General features: G+C 47.3%; 1 protein-coding gene across 1 annotated transcript in view; it reads right to left on the bottom strand.

The window, feature by feature from the left end:
* Positions 1 to 11343: 11343 nt before the first annotated feature.
* The window catches only part of CEP250 (centrosomal protein 250), a 35990-nt gene continuing 31105 nt past the window's right edge, over positions 11344 to 16228 (bottom strand). Inside the window, exons 29-32 of the mRNA XM_086474726.1 lie at positions 14525 to 14677; positions 14013 to 14126; positions 13797 to 13844; positions 11344 to 11913 (exon numbers count right to left, since the gene is read on the bottom strand). Coding sequence (XP_086330852.1) covers positions 11626 to 11913; positions 13797 to 13844; positions 14013 to 14126; positions 14525 to 14677 — 603 coding nt within the window. The 3' untranslated portion in view covers positions 11344 to 11625. The remainder of the gene's footprint in view (positions 11914 to 13796; positions 13845 to 14012; positions 14127 to 14524; positions 14678 to 16228) is intronic.

A 16228-nucleotide genomic window follows, 5' to 3' on the forward strand; every position in this document is an offset into this window, starting at 1 on the left:
AGGTGAAGTAGCAAGAGGAGCTCGAAGTTTCAACAGTCTGGAATCATGGCCCAGAGGCCATCACCAAAGTCAAAGTTTGATTGTGTTGGTATGCTGAGGTGAAACATCATGATAGGGATCATGGGTCCAGTGGTTGCCAAGCTGCTGTGGCATCATGTCCAAGTGTTGAGTGGTTCTTGCCATGAGGTCAAAGGGCAGCTCCTTGGGAGACTAGATCATCTAATTGAGCCACGACTATAGGACCAGGATGCTAGCACTCATTGCTGAAGGCTTACTGCCAGGTGCCCTGATGCGTGACCAGATGGTGGAGGCTTCTATGCCTTCAAGGCTGGGAAGACTGAGCACATGGCTCCTGTCTCTCTTGTCTGTGGTTCTTCCCTGTGGTGAGCATGGGATGCAAGAAGGAGCGGAGGCTGGATGTCATGTCAGTGGGCAGCGTGTCTGTGAGGTTCTGGGGGCCATAGAAATGAGGTGGGGCTCCAACCAGGAAGATGCAGTGCTGTCACTCAGTGGGATCTTCTGCTCCGGTGGCACCAGGACTCTATAAGCTGGACAGGCATCAAGGCTGTGGCTTCCCATGGAGGCTGCTGTGCAAGCGTGAAAGCTGGAGTCCTCCACAGTGGCCACCACAGGATTCCTCTGTGGGGGCCTGTGCCATGGGCTCCGCGTTCTCCACCCCAGCTGAGTAGGAACCCTGAGGTTACAGCAGGAAAAGGGTGCTTTGACCCTGCATGCCTTTGTCCTCCCAGAGGTGAGGAAAGTACAGGGTTGACCTGAACACCTGGGTCCTCTAGCTTGCAAGGAGGAGGTTCCTTATGCCCTGGGTGTTCGGTTGCTTCTACAGTTTGTGGATGAAGTGTCCAGTTGAAAGAGAAGGGCAGGGTGCCTGCAAACCTGGACACCTGTGTTTGTCAGCCATTTGTGGAAGTGAAGTCCTGAGGGAGCATGTCCTAATGCCTTGATCGCCTGTGTTCTCCCCAGGGCACTGGATATCTGGGTCATCTTATAGCTAATCAACAAGCCACACCTGCCTCTGAGAAAGCCATGCTCTGATTAGCATCGTAAGAGCAGCGGCTAACAGGGCATTTGAGAAGATCCTGAGGAGAAGCATGCAGTTATTATACAGGAGGAGTGTTGGGAACCCCCTGCCATAGCAGAGAGGCTGCCTGTGAGAGGACACTCGCCTGAAAACCCAGTTGCTGCTCTTGGCTGCTTTCTGGGGACAGCATTCCTTTTCCCTTCTCTCCTTCTCCCTTTCCCTCTTCTTCTCCCTCTCCTTTTGCTTCAGTTCTGCCCCCTGCCCCCCCCAGCATAACTTGTCTAAAATTACAGTCAATGTCTGACATCAGCTGTAGATGTCAGCTGCAGGTCATTATTTCTGAAAGTGATTTGGAAAAAAAAAAACATTCTCCACCACCCATCCATCTTTAAAACTCAATTCCCAGCATCTTTTTTCACCACCACTTTTTTTTTCTTTTTTCTTTTTTTCTTTTTTTTTTTTTTTGCTTTTATCAATTGCAAACTATAGGTTTAGGTTTTGTTTGCAATGAGTGAACTTTCCTTCTGCTCTCTCTTTTCCTCTTCATAGAATTTACTCTGTGGAGGCTTATATAGAGTTTAAATTTTTAACCAGACAGAAAATACCTCGTTACCAGGAGCTGAAACTGCTACTGCTGATTCTGCCCTGAAAGGACAGTTCAGACCTCAGAAGAGCCAAACAGGAAGCAGCTGCACGCAAGACAAAGACAGAGTGTGGCCTTTGTCTCAACTGTTCTTGAGATTTCTCAAGAACTTTTTAGACTCTGATGTGTAAAACAGATCTACACTGAATTGCTTCATGAGAAGGAGCCCTGCTGCCTAACGGACAGGACCAAGAGTCTGCCCTCTACCTGGAAAGTGCTTTAGTGAGCACTTCCTCAGGGCCAGTTTGATTGTCCTTTTAATAAGTGGTTTATACATTCACATCAGCTCTGGAAAGAAGAGTTAGAGAATGCCTTTATTACAAGAACATAAAAGCAGTCTGCTGACCAAGCAGGAAGTCAGCAGTGCCAGGAAAAAGTACACTTTGTGTCCTTCCTTTCTGATCTGAGGTCGGTCAGGAGTTCCCTGTTCATTTGCTCCCCGGTCATCCAGGGTCATGATTTTGCTCTTCACCTTGCTAAATTCTCTCATTTAAAATAATGCCCTCCACCCTTGACCTTCACATCCTCACCCAGTTCTTCTTGTGTGTTTTCAGGATCAAGAAGTCCTCACTCAGATCAAAGCTCACCATAAAATAAGTGGATTATCCAGACTGGGCAAGTTTCAGCTTAGATCTGTTACCATTAATGGAAGAATTGAGCTGGGAGGGAAAGGATCTCATAGAATCACAGTTTCAGCCCTTGGCCAGGGAGGAAGTAAATTGTTCCTGGTCTCCACAAAACATGGGCTTATATGGTTTGAAGAATAGTCTCCAAATCATCTCTAAACCCCAGCTTTCAGTTTCCTTGGAGTACTCCTTTCCACAATATGTTGCACCAGTCTAGCATGGTCCCTGTACAGATGACATCCGTTGTCACCAACAACAGCACTGCTTTTTCTTTACCCACCTCTGGTGAGGAGGAGAATGGAACATCAAATTTTTCCCCATGTATGACATGGAACAGAAATCACCATTGCAAATCCTACCAAATCTTTCTGAATATGTACCAGACAAGAAAACGTGGCTTGCTCAAAATCACTACCTCCTTGGCTACATGGTGATCAGTGGCATGGAGCTTGGTGGGAGGTCAGAAACTAGCAGCGTACCCCAGAGGACAATACTGGGGCCAGTCCTTTCTAACACCTTCATTAACGATCTGGATGATGAGGCAGAGTGTGCCCTCAGCAAATTTCCTGATGACACCAAGTGGGGAGGAGTGGCTGATACACCAGAGGGACGTGCTGCCATCCGGAGGGACCTCGTCTTGCTGGAGAAATGGGCCAACAGGAACCTCACGAAGTTCAACAAGGAGAAGCACAATGTCTTGCCCCTGGGGAGGAACAACCCCAGGCACCAGTATACACTGGGGGCCACCCAGCTGGAAAGCTAAAGCTTGACAGAAAAGGCCCTGGGGTTCCTGGGGGACACCAGTCTGACCACGAGCCGGCAATGTGCCCTCCCGGCAAAGGCGGCGAACGGTGTCCTGGGCTGCATTAGGAGCAGCGCCACAGCAGGCGGAGGGAGGCGATCCTTCCCCTCTGCTCTGTACTGGTGGGGCCACCCCTGGAGTGCTGGGCCCAGTACTGGGCTCCCCAGTGCAAGAGAGACAGGGACATACTGGAGAGAGGCCAGCGAAGGTCATGAAAGTGATGAAGGGGCTGGAGCATCTCTGCTCCGAGGAGAGGCTGAGAGCTGGGACTGTTCAGCCTGGAGCAGAGCAGGCTCAGGGGGTCTCACCAGGGTGTCTGAACACCTGGGGAGGGTGCGGAGAGGACAGCGCCAGGCTCTTCTCAGTGGTGCCCAGGGACAGGACCAGAGGCCACGGGCACAAACTGACACCCAGGAGGGTCCCCCTGAACGTCAGGAAACACTTTCCTGCTGTCAGGGTGGCCGAGCACAGGCACAGGTTGCCCAGGGAAGTGGTGGAGTCTCCATCCGTGGAGATACTCAAGAGCCGCCTGGACACGGTCCTGGTCAGGTGGCTCTGGGTGGGCCTGACGGAGCAGGGGGCTGGACATGGCGACCTCCAGAGGTGCCTCCAACCTCAACCAGCCTGTGATTCTATGAAAAAATAGGTTGCAGTTGAATAAGGACACATGAAAAAGCTCCACACATCGGAACATTCTTCTGCCCTCACCTAAGTGGCTGATGCTAGATGTCTCAGTCTGAGTCTGAGTCTGCTTGCTGCACAGTCAATGCAGAAAGATAGGCACTTCCAGAGGAAAACTTTTACCTGAAGATAGACAGAAGCAGGTCAGATGAATTGGCATCTAGAGGTTCGTATTTCTCTCCATCAGCTGCCCAAAGACAACACTGGCAATGACAGGCTAGAGATCCAGTCTCCAGAAAACAGCTGGGGATTACAGCTGATTGCAAGCTGCCCTTGTGTCAGCAGTGTCCTACTGCTGTAAAGAAAGCAACCACCACGAATAACCAGTAGTGCCAAGAGTCAGACACACAGCATCATCTCCTCACTCTGCTCAGCTCTGCCAAGTCTTCAGCTTGCACAGTGTCTGATCCTGAGACTCGAGTTCAGAAAGCACATGGACAGGCAGGATGTACCCCGGAGGAAAGCAACAAGCATGGTCAGGGGTCTAAAACATGCTTCCAGAAAGGATGGAAGAAACTCAGGTGATGATTTAGTTTAAAAAGCAGATGGATGGGAGAAACTGTTCACAAGATCCCATGCAGAAGGGACATGGAGTCAAAGGCCAAAAGAAAGATCTAGGTAACAGATAGGGAAAAAAATCAAACCCCACAAATTCCAGTAGTAACAGTAGGAAACATTGGGGAAACTGAAGGCTTTTAGGGGCACCTGACAGGAATGACTTGGAAAGGCAGTTTCTGAACTGGCAGTGTGATTTAGAAGCCCTCTCAAGCTCTCTTCCAGCCCTATTCCTTTATTTATCCACGTGGCTATTCCTTTTATGCATGTTACCACCTTGATCTGAGTCTCAGTTTATGATTTTTTCCCCCTAATCATATGCTAACATGACCAGGCAAGATGGTCTACCCCAACCATATAGAGATATGGGAACCTTATTCACAGGGAGCTTATTGTCACTGGTGACACCTGCAGCGATTTGCCTCATATCTTCAGTGCCACATCCCCAAAGGAGTTCAGCAAACTGGAAACATTCAGAGAAGCTGATTCAACTCAGCAATTTAGCCTTCACAAGCACTACCATCAGGCTTATATGCCTCATGCCTCTGGACTTCCCTCGTAGTCAATGGGGAGAGATGGTCTCTTCCAGAGGTAAGTCAGATCAAAACTTTGATTTTTACTACCATGAATCTCTCTTTGAAGAGCTCTGTTCTTTTGATTCTGACCAAGGGCTTGGACAGACTGCACTAAGTTAAACTGAGTCATTAGGAGCACCCATCTCTGACTCTTCTGACCATACTAAGTGTGTGTCATGGCCAGAGCCTCTGCCACTATCTGCTCCTTGAAGGAATAAGGCTCTGAGTCCCAGACACAAAGAGGGGTTTATTAGGATAAGGCACTTATTAAGCAGGTAACAATTACACCACCCCACAAGTGCGGACTATTCTGCTTCTCTTCCAAATTCCTTATAATCCACTAAGAGGTATCACTCAGTTCCCAGGAAAGTATCCTTACCTGGCATCCCAAGTAAGGGGAGCTCACCAAGGTGCAGGCCTGCTGTTCCTCAGGAGCACTCAAATCAGGCTTTCAGGGAGTGGTTTATGTATGGTTCGTGTAAGGTTTTATCCCTTCTTCAGGGGTTTTGTGGTCACCACCCAGCCATATCATTTCTCTGTTGCTGGGCAAACCCGGGCCCAGCACAACGAAAGGCCAGACCCCCGACCAAAGCACCGCCACTCAGTGTGGATCGTCTCCCCGCAGTGTGCTACAGCAGAGTCAGGACCCAACGCCCTGCACGCAGATCCCAGCACACCCCTGGTAGCGATGCTGACCAGGAGACCCCTGTACATCAGGGAGACACTGTTCCACGTCACGGTTAACCTGACAGGCCCCAGCCTGTGCTGTGCTATACGCAGAGCGTGGCCTTCAGGCCTGCGTTGTGCTGCACAAATTCCTTGGCTGCATGAGAAACTCAGCGACTCCCGGTAACGAGGACCCTGCAGGCAGCTTCCACCCGGTACCTGTGATTACACCATCCACCCAGCCATGCCTTCACCTAACAGTGCAGCAACAAGTTCTCATGAGAACTTCTTTTTGTTTCACAGTAGAAACGATGAATAGAATTGTTTTCCTGCAAGAAAATCCTACAGCAGCTTGAAGCACTGAGAGGGTGTGCCTTCTTCACGGACGGGGTCTGCACAGCAGGCTGCGTATGGGCCAAAGTCTTGTCCAGGGTTCCCAGCACCTAAAGGGGCCCCAGGTTATCTGTGCCGTACTCCTCTTGTAGTGTTAGCTTCAGTAAGTAGCGATGCGAATGACACCTTTTCCCAAACAGAACATGAGCTTTCAAAATTTGAAAAGTCTTCCTTTTCAGCCACACTGTCTCTCTTTTACGCTCTGTGTCACTCCTTTGGCTTTTGAGGGTATGACCACTACTGAAAAAGAATAACTTGTACTAAAGATCATGCTCCAGTTGCACATTTTTACAGATAATGATGCTCAGCTTTTGGCAATGGAGCATACTTTGGAAAAAAAAGAAAACCAATCTGTTACTCTTTAGCAAGCCACCAGGAGGATGCTAGCAAGAGTGGCTCCGTAGCAGCGTGGCTGCCTGCTTACTGCTCGGGAAGCCACATGCAACGGAAGTCAGTGAGGCAACAGTGCATTATGATGGGAGAACCTTTAAGCTGAATCCCATGGGAATGCCTCATACCTTTGAATCCTTTGTTGTCTTAGAGCTGGGAAAAGAAGTGTTTGATCCAAATTCTCTGGATTGTTGCAAGAGCTGTTATGGGGCAGAGTCAGAGGACATTCAGTAACGTTTACACCTTTGCATGTTTTCTTAGCACTTGAACTCTTACTGTTATGTTGCATGCACTTTTTTTGTTTTTCCCAAATACCTGTGAAGGTCTGTGCAATGAAACCCCCCGGTCACCTGTCGTAGTTTAACCTTGGCCAGCAACTAAGCACCACGCAGCCGCTCACTCACTGCCCAACAATTTGATAACTGAAATAAATTTAGTAATAACAAAAATAATAATAAAACATAATAATAATAATAATAATAATGAAAAGGAAGATAACAAAAAGAGAGAGAAATAAAACCCAAGAAAGGACAAGTGATGCACAGTGCAGTTGCTCACCACCCACTGACCGATGCCCAGCCAGTCCCTGAGCACCAACTGGCCCCCCAGCCAGCTCCCCCAGTTATATACTGGGCATGACGTCCTGTGGTGTGGAATATCCCTTTGGCCAGTTCAGGGCAGCTGTCCTGGCCATGCTCCCTCCCAGCTCCTTGTGCACCTCTCACAGAGATGGTGAAAGCTGGTGAAAAAGCTGGTGAAAGGCCTAGAGAATGAGACATATGAGGAGCGGCTGAGCGAACTGGGGCTGTTTAGGCTCTAGACAAGGAGGCTGAGGGGGGACCTTACTGCTCTCTACAACTGCCTGAGGGGACACTGTAGAGAGGCAGGTGCTGGTCTCTTCTCACAGGTAAGTAATGACAGAACAAGAGGGAACGGACTCAGGCTGCACCAGGGTAGGTTTAGGCTTGACAGGAGGAAAAATGTTTTCACTGCAAGGGCTGTCAGACGTTGGGATAGGCTGCCCAGGGAGGTGGTGGAGTCACCATCCCTTAACGTGTCTAAAGGTCATTTAGATGTGGTGCTGGGGGATATGGTTTAGGGGTGTGCTTGGCAGAGTAGGGTTGATGGTTGGACTCGATAATCTCAAAGGTCTTTTCCAACCTGAATGATTCTACGATTCTCTCACTGGCAGAGCGAGGGAAACTGGAAAGTCTTTGACTTAAGATAAGTGCTACTTAGCAACAACTAGAACATCAGTGCGCAAGTTGTAAGGTACTTCCTCAACTATGAATGTGCAGTGGACAGAGTAATAGTGATAGTTTATGCCTTTTGTCTTTAACAGGAATGTGATTAAAAAGATTTGTGGTTTAATGGAATGTTTGCAGTTCCCTTGATCAGGTTTTTGAAGCGTGAATTTTGTAGTAAAGGTTTCAGAAAAGGCTTTAGTTTCAGCATGATTTTTTTTCCCCTTCCTCTCACTCACTCACTCCAGTTTAACATGCACCACTGAGGTAAAGGTCAGGGGGAGAACATGAATGTGCTTTGTGAGAGTAGGTGGTGTATCTGAGAAAAACTAGCAAGCTTTTGAGCACAGTTTTTAAAGATGAAATGAAGGACTTTTGTGCAAAAACCTTGCCTGTTTTTCCCCACAATATTAGTTGTTTTAATAAAGTATTTCACTTTCCACAGAACTTGCTTTATGTGCTTAAACTATCATGACAACAGCAACTTCACTAAAGCCCAGATTTTACAACTTCACAGCATGTATCTAAGTTAATGAGAAGCATCTCCCCATTGCATCTGCTCTCTGCAATAGGCACGAATGCAAGCTGGCTGTCCTGAGAGCAAGGACTGTGTGCGTGTGCAGGAGGGGGTGAGGTCAGGACAGCTCTCTCATTGTGCATGCCCCAGAAGTCTTGCAGAACAGAACTGAAAAATGAAGGGCTTACACTGGGGAAAATACAGGTGAAAACCAGAAAGGACTATGTAGTTACTGCAAACCTTTCAGAGGCAGAGTTAGGAATATTGGTGTTTTGAGGACAATGAAAAGGAGTAGGAGGTGATCAGCAGACAAACTTTCCTCTTTCTGGGAATTCTGTCACATTAAATAATGAGGAATAAAGGCCTCTAATACTTTTCTCCATGTGCAACCGTTTTCAGCTCTTGGGGTCTCCTAAGTCTGTAACGATCTATTGAGATCCCTCAGTGGCTCTCTTTCAGGTACTTTTCCCATCTCACCATGAGCCCACGTAAACGTTTTGCATTGACAACACCCTGTTGCGAGGCGCTCAGCAGGTCTGCTCTGCTGCAAGAAAAACCACCTCCCCTGGCTTGCTTGTTCCTGCTGGCTGTAGCTGATGGCCGTTGTTCCTCTGTTGGGAAAGAGTGAACGGTCACTGCCAGCTCTTTCCCTGACTCTCAGGATGCCACAGGCCTTTCCTGTGCCAGCCTACAGGCCGTGTCTTTCCCCTGCTGAAAAGTCCCAGCTTTACTCAGATGGTCCTTTGTGGAAGCCATTCGCCTGCTGAACTTCCATGCTGGATTGCTCTGAACCTCTCAGTTCAGCTGTCTGGAGGTACCAGACCGCACCCAGGACTAAGGTCCAGGCTAGGCATCACGTAGACCCTGGCGTAATGATTTTCTTCCTTTTGTTCTCTCTTGCTTTCCGAATTACTCATAACATGTGATTTCCCTTTTAACCCAACCTTTTCCTGGACAATATTTTCGTGTACCAACAAATAACCAAGGAGTTTTCCCTGACCCCTGAGGGAAACAGACAGCTCAGAGCCTCATCTTTTCCTTGTACATGAAGCTGAGACCATTTTCTACCTCAGTATAACCTTTTTTTTTTTTTTTAATTTATAGGGAGAAGGAGTGGTTTTTTCTCCTTTAATTACAGATAAAGATCTTGACCAGTATTGGACAAAGCTCTGTGAGCTTCCCTGGAAATACCTCATTTGGATCATAATTCCACATAAAACTTACATGTGTGTGATTTTTGATCCCTTTACATGAATGTCTACGTTAATTACATCAAGGTCTACATTAGTGCTCAGTCCTATTAATACACTTAACAGAACATCACACAGGATGAAGTTGAATGTGTAAGAGAAGCCTGAATATTCCAAACTGTTATCATCATAAACCACATTAACAACCCAATAAATTACTAGACCTATTTGGCACAAAACTGTGATGACTGACAGTATTTTTGTTCCTGCCTTATATTGCCTAACGATTTGAATCCGTAATACAGGGGGTGAACCAAAGCGTCAGGACTACGGAAAGTTCGTTGCATTGACTGTCCTCGCCTCGCGTTGGAGGAGCTGTACCACGTTCGTGCAAATCCTGGTTAGACTGGAGTCCGTACTTTTATTTTTTGGTACTATTCACACAGTGAAGCTAGCACACCAGCTTTTGTTCCGTGTGCTGTCACTCTCTCCTTCTCCTGAGGGCTACTGCTGTTTAATAGCTCTCCAGACAGGGAGTCTGCCCAGCTGTCTTCATGATCGTGCAGAGGGTCCTATTCAGAAGCACTTTGTAAATCCGACCGTAAATGGAATTCTGATCTGAACGTTTGTCGTGTGCTTGGTGTCAACATCTTCAAAATTGTAACTTCCCTCCTGGGTAGAAGCAAGTTGAAATCGCTTTTCTTGGAAAGCAGAAGAAGGGGAGACACAGGGCTAACGCACATGCAAACCAGAACCAGCACTGAATAAGATGCAGTTTTATTTCTGTTTAGTTCTGATAGCTTTAACTGCATGTAGCTCAATCTTTATGTCCTTTTATTTTGTCTGAGTAGCTGCCCTAGGATATATGTGTCCCAGAAAAAGTCTTGGTTTTCAGGGATTATTCACTTCTTGTTTGGGCTTCCCTTTCCGTACGCAGTTCTCTCTCCTTGCCTAAAGGAAATCAAAGTTTGGAAACAGGCAGCCTATGGCTCTCATGCTCTTAAGAGATCTAAGTGCATTATCTCATCATAGGGTAACATCTGCTGAAATAGAAACCACATTTCACTCGTATTTGACATTCTAAATGTCCTGAGGGTTTTTCATAAAAAAATTGAGGCCCTTGGGTCTGAGGCTTTCCTCAGAAAAAAATGCACTACCCAAATGTTATGTGACCCCAGAATTATTTCTTAAATATTCTTTCTTACACCATAGTAATCCTTATGCCCAAAGGGCCTCTGATGGTCTCCTGATAATCTTTTTTTTTTTGCAAAGTAAGTGTTGGACATTTCAGTTGTTTTAACACAAGTTCTCCCCCCCTCTTTATGCAATATTCATGTGTCTGAAGGAGCAAGAAACATTGAAAATGCTGAAAAACTAAAACTGTGTTAAAAAAAAAAAAAAAGTTTGTGCACTTGTAAAAAAAAAAAAAAAAGTTATTTTGTCCTTTTTACTTTGTTTTGTTTCTGCTGGCATGAATGTTAAATCCCAGTGAGATTATTTCTCTTCACCTATTGTTTCTGTGGATACTTTTCTATGCTTGTATGTAACCTTTGGTCTCATGTCCTTTTGATGTTGGTTCCATATTTACACACATGTATTTGTTGCCAGCTGTTGCTGCTGCTTCTCAAACTTCTTGCCTTCCAACAGTATGACTGACTGAATATGGAGAGGTTGTTCCTTTTTCTGTCCAAGCCAAACCTCCTTCGTAGTAAACCTTTCCTCTGTGCTTCTGTGGTGGTAGCTGGAGCAAGAGAATGAAGTTCTGTCAGGTAAAGTGGATGGAATGGAGAGAGCAAGGACCTCTGACCAGGAGAAGCTGAACTCGTGTAAAAGAACCAATGAAAACCTCTGCACAGAGAAGGCCCACCTGGAGCAGCTGCTGAAGAAGGCAGAGGAGCAACAGGACATCACTGCAATGAGGTTTCTGCTGAGTCTGTGCAGTGTTTCGGAGAAAAAAACATATTGAAAAAATAAAACCAGACAAATAGTCTTTGTATACGGTACAGAAACTGTCAGGAACAACCGAACATGGAGGGTGTGTGAAGACTGATGAGGCACGCTGCGACGGAGTGCTTTGGAAAAGGAATAAATTTTACCCGCTCATCAGGTTCATCCTGCTTTTCCAAGCCTATGGCTGACCCCATCCACACAAGTTTCTGCTGGGTAACCTGAAATGAACACTGTGCCCTGAACTCTTATCTGACTTGGGAATTCACGCCTTGAACCAAGCCCCCTGCCACAGTTCACCTACCCCAGCAGGTCCCTGACTTGGCTCCGACAGCCTTTTGCTGTACGCTGGTCCTGTTACCTCAGGTCACCGCTTCTGGCGGATCTGGCCCTTGAATGCAATGGCTGTCTCTCAGGAGACTGACGGTCCTGGGATATTAGAGTCAAGTTAAGGTTCAGCGACCGATCCAGCTTCCGGGTCTCTGCCTCCAGAACAGCAGCTTTGGGCTCCCTGACCACGGCTGCCAAGGAGCCAGACAGCTCTTGGTGAAGGTCTGACAGCTCCTGGCTGGTCTTTGCACAGCACTCAATATAGTCCTGCTTGTGTTGTCGTTCTTGTGCCAGCTGCATCTGCAGAAGGGACACCTGAAAGAGGCAAAAGGCTGAGCTCAGACAAGTCCACGCTCTTAGGCCCACCTGTAGCTCCACAGTACAGGCTGTCAGGGAAGACTCACCCTCTAACTCCAACCCTGACAAACATTTTGTCCTTGTGGAATGGTAAGTAACAGGTTCCCAGAGTCACCCTGAACTGAGCTCAGGTTATCAACAATTCCAACTTTCTTCCTGGCACACCATTCACACGTACAACACTGAGACGTTCCAGGTGTATTAGAGACAGAGGTTCCTAAGGATTTAGTAACCCAACTCTTTTTTTTTTTTTCCAAAAGAGAGATTTGGGCTACTGACACCTAGTTCCACATGCTTTTTCCTCAGCAGGAGGGCTACTTGTTACACAAGGTACTGAAGAACTGTTCTGTTATGATCTAGTTCATACACTTGAGAGCTAGCACGTGAAAAGGGAGCAAACTCTCACTCTTCCTAACTTTAGAGCATTGCACAAACGAGCAGAACATAATTTGATGAACAAAGCCCATGGGGGAGATGAGCCTTAAAGGACTGCTGAGGCCTTGAAAATCCTCAAACTCTGTTACTTCCTGGCAATGCAGGGTTGTGCCTGCTGGGCTTTTTGGCGGGAGAGACCCAGCTGCTCTCCCCTCCTGTTAGGTTTGCAGCGCAGCGCAGCCACAGCTCTGGCATGTTGCCCTCTGCGCGCTCTGGAGTGGAGAAGTGCACACAGATAGTAAGATGTCAAAGGGACTTCACAACAAACTATACACATAGGCTAGGGAACACCACCGCTGAAGAGAGGGACAGATCTGACCTTCTCTCCAAAATAATAAGGGCACCCTTGTGAAACTGGGCTTGGAAGCCTGAAAAACCCTCCCACGCTTTGGCAGGGAACCCAGAGGTGTGAGGGTGGGGAAGTGGCCATCTGCTGCTAAAAGCATCTCCGAGGAAATGGGAGATCAAGTTCCAGTTCCACTGTTTCCCAGACCCAGGGGAGTGCCCTGACTAGCCAGCTGAAGACTATTCTTTGAGCAGAGCACCTCTGTTTTCCTGCTGAACTGCTGAAGCAAGTCCACAGTGCAGGCAGACACAAGTCACAAGGGGAAGGGGGTTCAATTAGTTACACATAGCAACAGAACTTCAGACACTGAGACTTCCTGGTGAAAACATCCTTAAGATATAACTTGATGGCTTCAGCAGTATTCTCAGCTCACTTGCCAGAGCTAAGTAAGTATCAGGCACTTTACCGACAGAAATGGTACACGCATCTTGCCCTGAATGCCTGTGAAGATTCACCTCCTCAGGGAGACCAGGGTGTACCAGACCCATAAAAGTACATGGGAGAAAAGTCTGGCGATTGCTGCTACTGCCAGTACCGGTGTCAAAGGAGGCAATAGGGTTCAGCAGCTGGAATGTACATTCCTACACTGACAAAATAAATGTTCATACAGTGCTTAGGTCTCTGACTCTGTCCAATATTGGAATCATGATTTGCACAGCACACCAATATGAGACTAACGATTGCCTGAAGGCTATAAGCTCTGCCTCAGATCCCTGGAGCTCTGATAAGATGTGAGCTTCACTGTTAATGGAGTCAATGGAAAATGGAAACAGTCAACAAGATGAGTAAGACTCAAGGGAAACAACCTTAGAATACTCTCTATTTTCAGGCGAATTCCAGTTTTCTGAATTTCCTCCAATCCCTCTCCCTCCCTGCCTGACTTTGAAGCAAGTCAGAGACCAGACCTAGGTGAGTGATGTTGTTTGCCTGTGGCAAACTGACACTGCCTGGTGCACTCACTTCCCGAGAGCCACACAAAACTTGCGCTGTCTCATCATGCGAAGTTGTGCCCATCAGTACAGCCACAGCAGCTTTTGATGAGAGCTTTCGTACTCCTCACCTGGTTCTGCAACTCAGCTAATCGACTGCAGCAAGTGTGAGACGACTCCTGTGAAGAAAATGCAAGGATTTCTTTTTTAGTCTTCAGTTCGGTCAGGGCCATGGTTTATATTCAACCTCTATTAGGTCTATATGGGGGAGCTGCTGCCACTGGGATTTGCCATCATGCTTCCATATGGCCAGACCCTCCTCCCACCAAGTCAGATGCTGTTCCCACCTGTCTAGAAGCAGGCATCTTGTGCGGGTCAGACTCAGAGAGAGAAAATCCGCGTGCATCTGGCAGCAACCGACCACTGCAGTACCTCTTCAGTCTCCTCCGTTCACGTTCCACCTGCACGTTGGACAGGAGAAAGGGTGATAGAAACCTGCCACCAAACAAGGAGCAGAAGGACCTCTGGATATCATGCCAGGGAGATTTCTGCTCAGAGACCGTTAATTGTGCCAGAGAACATTGCAGGTAAAAAGCACTCAATGTAGACTGCGGAAGAGAAAGAGCACGAGGAAACAGTTCCTGACACAAGAGAGTCAAATGTGTGTGTACGGGGACACTGGGACAAGAAGGGTGGCAACGGGGTACCAGAGGAGAGAGAAAATACAAAAGTGTGCGTCCACGGGTGAAAGTGGGAGAGGGAAGGAAACAAGCAGAGGACTCCAAAGTGCTGTCTGTGGAAATACATTGTGTTCTGGAGGACCGTGAGGCTTTGCAGAGGCAATGAAAACCTGTTTTACCTGCTCAAGAGTCCTCCTGAGCTCAGCATTGAGTTGCTTCAGCTCCATCTTCTCATGTTCCAGCCTTGCAACTGCTCGCTGCACGTGTTCCAGCTGCTGCGAAAGGAGTCTCTTCTCTGAGAGCCAGGGGAGCTGCTCCCCTTCTGCGACAGCCTGCTGGGTATTCCGAGAGAAAAGTACGTGAGCTGGTGCCACACAAAGGTTAGAAGGGCCAGAATGAACACAACAAGGAGAGCAACTGGACAGTGCCAAGTCCCTTCTCCTCTTGGTCCACAGGCCAAGACAACACACTCTCTTCCTAGGGGCCCTTCTCCAGATCACCTTGGGGAAATGGAGTCGTTTGTTCTGGACATGTTCCCTGCTGGTTTTGTTTAGTGCCCCCCATTCTGGTTCTCAGAGAGACTGGAAATATTCATTTCCTATTCAGCCACTGAATGGCTTTACAAAGGTCTGTAGTATTTCCAGCTCCCTCCCTCTCAGCCATTACGTGTCCATCATGAAGACCTCCACATTTGCATGTCCCTCTTAGGGAAGCCATGTAACATCTTTGGTCATCCTCTCTGACCTTCACTGTATATTCTCCTATCTACAGTTCTACTCTGTCCTTGGACAGCCAAACAACATGTAACATGTGGGTGAAGCATGTACTTCTGCAGTCATAAAATACTACGGTTTTGTTCTCTATTCCCTTTACCTGTCACATCATCATTACAGAACTGCTCTTTGAAAAAAGGTATCTACCAAGCCCTGTGCATTGCTCTGAACCTAGTCAAGAGCATCTCCCCTCTCATGGGTTTCTTGAAGAACAGCTCCTTGAAGCAATCTCTGACAGCATCTATAAATGAAGTCTTGACATCAGCACTACACTGACCTGTATGGATGCAACTGCATTACCCGACCTAACGCTGTTGCATACCTGACCTCTACGGATGCAATTGAAATCTCCCATTGTTTTCATTCTTCCTGCTCTTGTCCCTTCTCTGCTTCCCATCAACAGAGCATGATACCAGTCATCATCAGGCTGGTAGTAATATTTCTCAAGTAATGTATAAATGTATAATGCATAAATATAGTATTTTATTAGTAGCATTTTTTATATGCCTGTATACACTAATGTAATGCTAAAAGTATTGGCAGAGTCCCGGGCAAGTCTGCAGCACAGGCTGTTGCAGCTGTTCCACCAGCAGTACCCGAGTCAGATCACCTTGGAGAAATCCACACAAATTTGCCTTCATGCTTTTCAGACTGCAGCCCAAGTACATCCTGAACGCACCACGAAGCCTTTAACCTCATCAGGCAATGGTACGAATTCCATTCTTTCTAACACACTGGCAAAGCTGTACCTCAGACACCTACACCTCTGAAAGCATCCTCTAAGCACCATCGGTGTAGCTGCTGTTCAGCCATCATCATAAAATTCTAGTAAATTTACTACGTTAGTCTGGTCAGCTGTGCCCTTTCCTTTCCATGCCAAATCCTAACCATGACACACTGGCTCAGCTTGCCTAGGCAGGAGAAAACCAATTGCCCAACCCCAACTTTTGGACTTGATTTAGTTTTAATGGAAAGCTCTGCAGTTCTTTCAGGAGTTCCAGATTTGACAGAGAACATTCTAGCAGGTGAATGGTCTCTGGCTGGAGCTACCCAGACAAGTAAGCCTGCTGGCTGCAATCCTGATTCCTTTGGCCTAGCAGGTCATATATT

This window comes from Leptosomus discolor, chromosome 17 (genome assembly GCF_034619465.1).
Source record: "Leptosomus discolor isolate bLepDis1 chromosome 17, bLepDis1.hap2, whole genome shotgun sequence".
NCBI lineage: Eukaryota > Metazoa > Chordata > Aves > Leptosomiformes > Leptosomidae > Leptosomus > Leptosomus discolor.